At 44.4% G+C, this 7,256-nt stretch overlaps 1 protein-coding gene across 1 annotated transcript; it reads right to left on the bottom strand.

Moving 5' to 3' along the window:
• Nucleotides 1–3,171: 3,171 nt before the first annotated feature.
• On the bottom strand, nt 3,172–7,010 carry HEY1 (hes related family bHLH transcription factor with YRPW motif 1). Its single transcript, XM_067553834.1, has 5 exons — nt 6,730–7,010; nt 6,400–6,475; nt 6,208–6,291; nt 5,937–6,018; nt 3,172–5,021 (listed from the first exon to the last, which is right to left on the bottom strand). The coding sequence occupies exons 1-5, from the start codon at nt 6,927–6,929 to the stop codon at nt 4,438–4,440; spliced, it is 1,026 nt and encodes a 341-aa protein (XP_067409935.1). The 5' UTR covers nt 6,930–7,010; the 3' UTR covers nt 3,172–4,437.
• Nucleotides 7,011–7,256: the final 246 nt, after the last annotated feature.

The raw sequence follows: 7,256 nt of genomic DNA, 5'->3' as shown, positions 1-7,256 counted from the left end.
AAAAAGGATCAAAAGGAGTATGGAGAAAACAAGTCATCACTGAGGAACTATAAAAACCAGAGAGGAAGAATATAGAAACTAATCCCGTCATCCATTGCCTCTCAACCCACATCTTTGAATCTCCATTCAACAGTGGCATTTCAAGTTTTATTATTCTAATTGAACTTCTCCACTGCAAGTGCATGTCAGTGCCTGTGTCTCCTGGCTCCAAAAGAAAGGGCCAGTTATAAATAAAAATTAGAAGCTCCTCAAGAGAAGCATCCAATCAAGACCCAGGTGCACCATACTCTTAATTCAGGTTGATTAGTTAGTGCTTGGACATCAGAAGCTTATATTAGTGCATCACTCTGCTGAGTCACCTGGCAAACTGCATAATCCACCCCTGCAGCCCTTTCATTTAAGGCCTTTAAAAGGGCTTTATAAAATGTTTCTGTTACCTTCCCACCCCAAGCCCATGACTTACCCATTATTCACTACAGCCTGCCAGCCTTGGGAAGAGAACATGTTACAGACCAAATTCAACATTTCTGGCAAGAGGTTCCTGTGAATAGCCACACAATATAAAACAGGAAGAAGGATTTCAGCTTATCTGTACTGACTTGGCTTGTTTGTTCTTGGGAAAACCTGGCTGGCTTCCCACTGCTATGCAATATTCTAAGCAGTCTTCTGTCGGCTTTAGACACGCTTGCCCTTTTGCAGGTGAAGAGAACCATAGCTAGGATTTCTTTTTTCCACATGATCCTAATAAACCAAGTCATGCTAGCAGAGTTGTCTCAGGCACCAAATAACAGGTTTTTTTCAAAAGCTAAATCTGTCACTTCCATCACCTATTCATCAGCAGAAAGACACAATGGAATTCTAGAATGATATATGTTTTTACATAGTATTGATCAAGCTTTTTAGATTTGTATAGGGTATAATTTGGGGCGTTGTGTTCAGGATGCAGATTTGACATATAGAAACATCTCTTCTCTTCCCCTTCCATTTAAACTCATGCCCCTATAATTATCTTCCAGATGTCAGGGATGAACAAAGCTCATTTAGTGACACTCTTGATTGGCCATCAGGTATCAGTATGTTGCAGTTCAGGGCTTGCCTAGTGTAAGCCTATTCTGCCTTGTCTTACTTTTCGTAAAAAGAATAGTATTAGAGTGCCCACCAAGCAGCAATTGACATAGAACTATAAATTGATACATCAGTATGAACTGGTCATGAATATATTTTGGCTGGAAGTCAAAAGGTTTCTAATCATCAGAGCACTGAGATTCTGGAACAGCCTTCTGATAGAAGTGGGGGCAAACAGGGTGACCAGATGTTCCAATTTTATACGGACAGTCCCACTATTCTGGGGTTTTTCTTATATAGGCGCCTACTACCCCACATCCCCATCCTGATTTTTCACACATGCTGTCTGGTCCCCCTAGAGGCAAACAGCCTAACAAATTTTAAGATGGAGCTTGAAAAGTTTATGTATGATATTTTACAATGGGGTTGCCTGCAATAGCAGGAAACTGGAGTCGATGACCCAGGACATCCCTTCCAGTTCTATGTTCCTAACTCCCTTTATACCAGTGATACTTAGATTGAGGCTCGCGAGCCGCAAATGGCTCTTAAATGTGTATTCTGTGGCTCTTTGCTGAGGAAACTGTGACACAAAGTTTAAATAGCTTGTCCAAGAATACCCAGCAAGTTAGTAGCACAGCCAGGAATTGAACCCAGGTCTCCTGATGTACAGATTTCTTTCCTGTCTACTAAGGCCATGCTGCCTCTCTTGCAATTTATTTGGGCTTTCATGAATTTCTGGGCACCACCAGAGTAGCGCCTATTAACATAATTCCATTCTGTTTTAAGACAGCCAGTGATATATTCTGAACCTCTAAAGCACACCATGTATTTGCTTCAGAAAGCCAAGTATAACAAGTGTTTTTCCATGAACATTTTTGCTGTTGTCAATAGGAAGGACACACACTAGTCTGATTAAGATACATCTTGATCCTTATAATGCACTTTGCAATTTCATATCTTATTCAGTATTAGGGCACATCTGAAAGACATCTGAAAGACAAACTGGGATCTGACTTTTATAGCTTCTTATGGCATATGTTTATAGACACCCGGTATTCTATAACTTCTTCATATGACAAGTTTACATACTTCTAACTAATGATCATAGTTTTATTTTTCCTACCTTCATATCTGGCAGTGGTTTTCTCCGGCCTAGGAGAGCAGAGGTTATATACCTGATTTCCCTCCCACGCCAACTACTCCCAATCTCAGGGCAACCCTTCTTTCAAATGAGGGAGCCTAAACATCCCTTAGGCTCCAGGCAATGCCACTACTTAATTAGCCAGAGAGCCCCGTTTAAAACAACAAATACTCAGCTCCCAACAGGCCAGGCACTCTGGATCTATTTTGGCAGAGTTATGTCAGAACAAAGATATGCCATTTACAGCCAGAATTACTTATAAAATCAAATGCACAGGGGAGAATGAAGGTGCCTGGAGGAGGAAACCTTAAGTTCTGCAGGTGCAGACTTCCAGAATGCTACAGAAAACCAGGTGCCCCCCAGGTCATTTCTCTGTTCATACTGCTTTAGGGAAGTATTTTCTGCACACGCCATCAATCATACTGTTAACATCAGTATGTGTGAGCCACCTGCACAGTATTATTAACACACACAGGCACCAATCAGGGTGAGAGCTGCATCATGCTAAATGCTGTACAAACAGAGGATGTGAAATGAATTTGAATTTTATCTGCAGAGCTCTCCCCTATTCCACCTCCAAATAGATGTTTGGGCAAGACAAAATTCTCATGAGTGAGGCAGCACCAACAAGTTCCTAATGGTCTCTACCAGCATGTGCAGTGCAACTTCACTCTCCTCTCTAGTACTGGTGTTGGTCTCCTTCACTTTCTCTCTCATGGACTGGCAAGTATGTGAAAAGCAAAAAGTAATCTTAATACTCACTTTTTAAGGCTTATTCTGAGACATAGCATTATTCTGTGTACTCAACCATAGTAGAAAAGTACCCAGTAACATTTAAGACAAAGTTGCACAGTGATGTTAAGTATGTCACAGAAAGAACAAGTAGTAATTCTGCTACCTCTCAGATGGTAGCTGTGGCTACAAGATTTCCCATGGACATATCAGACAAAAAATGTCATTCAAAATAGTTTGTTCTTTCTCCTTTATTTAGCCACAAATACAAGAGCAACCAAATCCAATTCAGTGGAACCCACTAAAGAATACCTCGACAGAATAAAACTGTTCAGAATGAGAGACTCATGAAACCAAACCAGAATATATACAAAAATGCAGCAGAACCCTTGTAAAATATGAGGAATCACCTCTGGGTGCATCTCAAAGTAAAATACAATAGAAAATTGACCAGTTAAGAGAATACAATTGTTACAAAATAAGCTTGTGTCCTGAACATGTTTCCACTGTACGATTCCATTGGCTTATTTAAATACCACCACAATTTATTTTAGGTGCAAATTTGAAGCTCCTGGGGTAGTTTTTGAAATCAGTTACCCAAGTGTAAATTTAGGATAACAAAGTTACTCCACTGTAACCAAAATTAGTTTCTGGCCCCACACAACTGAAAGGATGTTTAGCATTGGCTTTGGCCAGTAAAGTGGTGTAGGTGTTGGTCTCCTTTCCCAAAGACCCCACCTAAAATAAACACCAACACAATTCACACTTGATGAGTAGCACCTTTGCTATTCTAGTAGTAGTTTGCTCTTCAGCAAACAACCACCCTTTATGCAAAAGAAATAATGCAGTTTTTCTGTGTTGTGATAAATGTCCACTAGGGACTAGGATAAGATCACCAAAAAAACACATCTAACTACTGTGACACAGAATTCCTTTTCTGGGATAAACCTGGTCAATCTGATTTGTCAACGCTTCGTTCAGAAATATAAAAAACTCAGAATACAGTTTACAAAAGAATATTTCCTTATAGAACATCTTAATGTCAAAATATTAACAAAAACACAATTTATGTTAATGCTGAGAATAGCAGTTTTGAAAAATTAAAACTAAAAATAAGCTGTTGCTAACAATAATAGACAAAAATACACTAAATGTTAAAAAAGGGTCCAATGTTCTCAGGCAAAAGGGAATCATTTGAGACAAATTGTTTACAAAAGGAGTTAAGCACTCAGCATATACCTATCACAAGTGTTAACATCCACTAGTGCGATTTTTTTTTTTTTTTTGGACAGACTTCGGCAACTCATTTTTTAAAAAATTCTGCTAATAGAAAATGAAAAAAACCAAAACAAAAAAAACACTTCAGTTTTTAAACAAACTTTGTTAAGCTGTAACTGTACCTTTGTCTCAGTTGCTTAAGAACTTAAAATTGAAGTTGGCAATAAAACCAGCTCAGCTGAGTTTTTAAGCTTCCCTCACCCCCACTAAACCATTAGTTCTTAAAAGGCTCCAATTTCAGTCCCCCACGGTCTGTAGGGTTTGCCAAGGTTTGCCGATTGTGCTGGTGCAGATGGGCTGAGCGCATTAGGGGACAGCAAATGGAACGAACCAAATGAAAAAGGGAACGCAGACAAAGATGCCATGGAGGACAGCAGAGGAGGAGACAGTTTGGAAGTAGAAGTGACCACAGGGAGCACTGGTCCAATGCTGCCATTAGGGGGCAGTCTCAGTGAAGAAGTTTCAGCATGTGGAGCAGCAATTCTGCTCTGGTGGTGTGGTTCTGTGGAAGACGGTGTGGTACTGGTATTACTGTGCCCATTCAGAGGCAACAGTAATGGGTGAGAGATGTGAGGATGATGTCCAAAGGCACTTCCCCAAGGAATATGTCCAATGCCAGTGTGGGCACTATTTGCTGCTTCCCGTTGAGAGGCATAATTATTGAGGTGAGACACAAGTCGAACTCGAAGAGGATCAGAAGTGTCCAGACCCTCAATAATACTAAGGTACCGGGCTACTTCAGCCAGGCACTCTCGAAATCCTAAACTCCGATAGTCCATAGCAAGAGCGTGAGCATCAAAATAGCCTAAGAAAAAGGAACAAAGAGTGGAGTCTTAAAATACCGTTTCTAGTTATTGGCTATATTGCATCTTCCACACTCCCAGCAAATACATTTTACTTGAGTGATGGCTATGTAGTCATAGTTTTCGCCAACCACAGAATGGATTCCAAAAACTCCTCTATGGTCTAACAAGCTTTTCTTTTAAACTAGCTGTGATGCTGCGAGTTCCAGTCACAGACTGGCATGTATAAGCTGAAATCGCACACTACCAGCAAAGGAAACGCAAGAAAAGAATAGATGCATTTTCCAATGCAAGCTACATCAATGGAAACAAAGCCACTGAACAGTGAAATTCATTAGTCACACACGTGTAACTTATCATAGGCCACTTTCACAGACTAGCACACTTGGTCCTCAAACATCAATGTATACATTACCATTTGTGCTAGCTCCTCCCCTAATCATTTCAACCTATGATATTAAACAGTTTTTTCTTTTCTTCCCTGAATTTTTAAAGAACCCAAAAAGATCCCACACAAAACGCTTATTTTAGAAAAAAAAGCAAAGAGAAAAAGCTAGTGTGTCTCTTCAGTCGCTGAGAGTTATTTCACTTCATACAGTGCCCCTATAACCTTACAGAAACTTGGATAACAATCATTTTCCCAAGGAAGAGCCTATACAACAATGTAATCTGCACTTAACACAGAAAGTAAATAGACTATACAGTGTTCCATGTAAGAGGAAATACTGAATTTCCGAGTACTGTATACACATACTTCCATCTGATTTCTCCTCCCACTGTATGCAGCATATCAGATGACACATTTGTGGGATGTTCAGTTAGGAGGGCACAGGGTTCTGCTTGGTCTTATTACAGCTTTATTGCTGTAATCACAGCTTATTCAAGTCTATTGAATCTATTGTGAGATAAAAGACTACCTTTGCCTCCTGCTGTATGTAACATTTTCAGGTGATCCACAGTCATCTGCAGAATTTCAGCTTTTTCCAGTTTGGCTGATCCCTGAGAGAGAGGGGCAGGGCAGAGAGGGTAGAAGAGGTACATTTTTAGAAGATCTGCAAAAGTCTGGCAGAAACAGCACAAAGTGAACTATAAACAAGATGTAAGGTGCAGCACTATTTCTGTCTGCAGTCCTGAGGACTAAGTGAGTCCCACATGCACCGATCATAGACAGAGCAGAATGCGAATTACCTGCTTTTCAAAAGCACTGGGCACCAGTCTCCTCAGCTCGGACAAGCTGTTATTGATCCGATCCCGGCGCCGTTTCTCAATGATCTAGGAGCAAAACAGACAGGTTTTCCAGGGCTGCTTGCATAAGGCAAGGCTGGGGCAAAGCAGCCTGACCCCGGGAGGGGATGAAGTAGTTCGTGAAAGCGGACTCACCCCTCTGCGCCTTTTCCGGGCCAGGATCTGGGAGGTGGTGGACGGAGACATTGAACCGGGAGCTGAACTCAAGTTTCTGAAACGAACCAGAACCAGTTACCGCGGATGCCGGGAGAAACGGAGCTTTAAGGAAGGATCAACGCAGCGCCCGCAACGCCAACGCCGGGGCGGCTCCGTGCTGGGGCTGCGGGGAGGCAAAGGTGCCAGCCGCTAGGGCCGGGGGAGGCGGACCCTCGCTGCCCGCCCTGCTCCCGCTGTCAGGGCCGCCCGGCGGCGGGCACCGCTCCCCCGAGGATCCCTGCAAAGGGGGCCCCCCGCTCCCTTCCTCACCCATTCTCGTCCCCGCTCTCCTTCTCCACCTCGACGGGCTCGTCCAGCTCCTCGCTGTCAGAGGAGCTGTACTCCGGGTGCGCCCGCTTCATGCCGCCGCCGGGCAAGGGAGGCAGGGACCGGGACCGGGACCGGGACGGCTTCAGTGCGCGCCCCGCTGCCGCTCGACCTCTGGCTCCGCCGGCTCCGTCTCCCCCCATCCCGTTCCCACGCCTCGCCTCTTACCCGCGGGAGGGGAGGGGGGGGCCGCCAGGCGCCGCCGGCCACAGACAGCACATTGCAGCCACTCGCTGGCTGGCCCCCGCGCTCCTGATTGGCTGACGCGCCGCCGGCCGCAGCCAATAGCCGCCGGCGGGGAGGCCGGCCAGCGACACGCCCCCCTCCCCTCCTGGCGAGGATTGCGGGGGACCGCCCAGAGCGACACATGGCCGCGTTCGGAGCCCGGCCCCGGCGGCGCGCCATTGGCTGGGCCGGATGCCAGTCAGGAGCCCGCGGAGTCGCACGCGTGCCCTGCAGGCCGTGGGAAA

The sequence above is a fragment of the Emydura macquarii genome, unplaced genomic scaffold (assembly GCF_026122565.2).
Source record: "Emydura macquarii macquarii isolate MOO-44397 ecotype Brisbane River unplaced genomic scaffold, CSIRO-AGI_Emac_v2 contig_1477, whole genome shotgun sequence".
Classification (NCBI taxonomy): domain Eukaryota; kingdom Metazoa; phylum Chordata; order Testudines; family Chelidae; genus Emydura; species Emydura macquarii.
The sequence above is the reverse complement of the archived record's forward strand: the minus strand, read 5'-3'. Positions and strand labels throughout refer to the sequence as shown.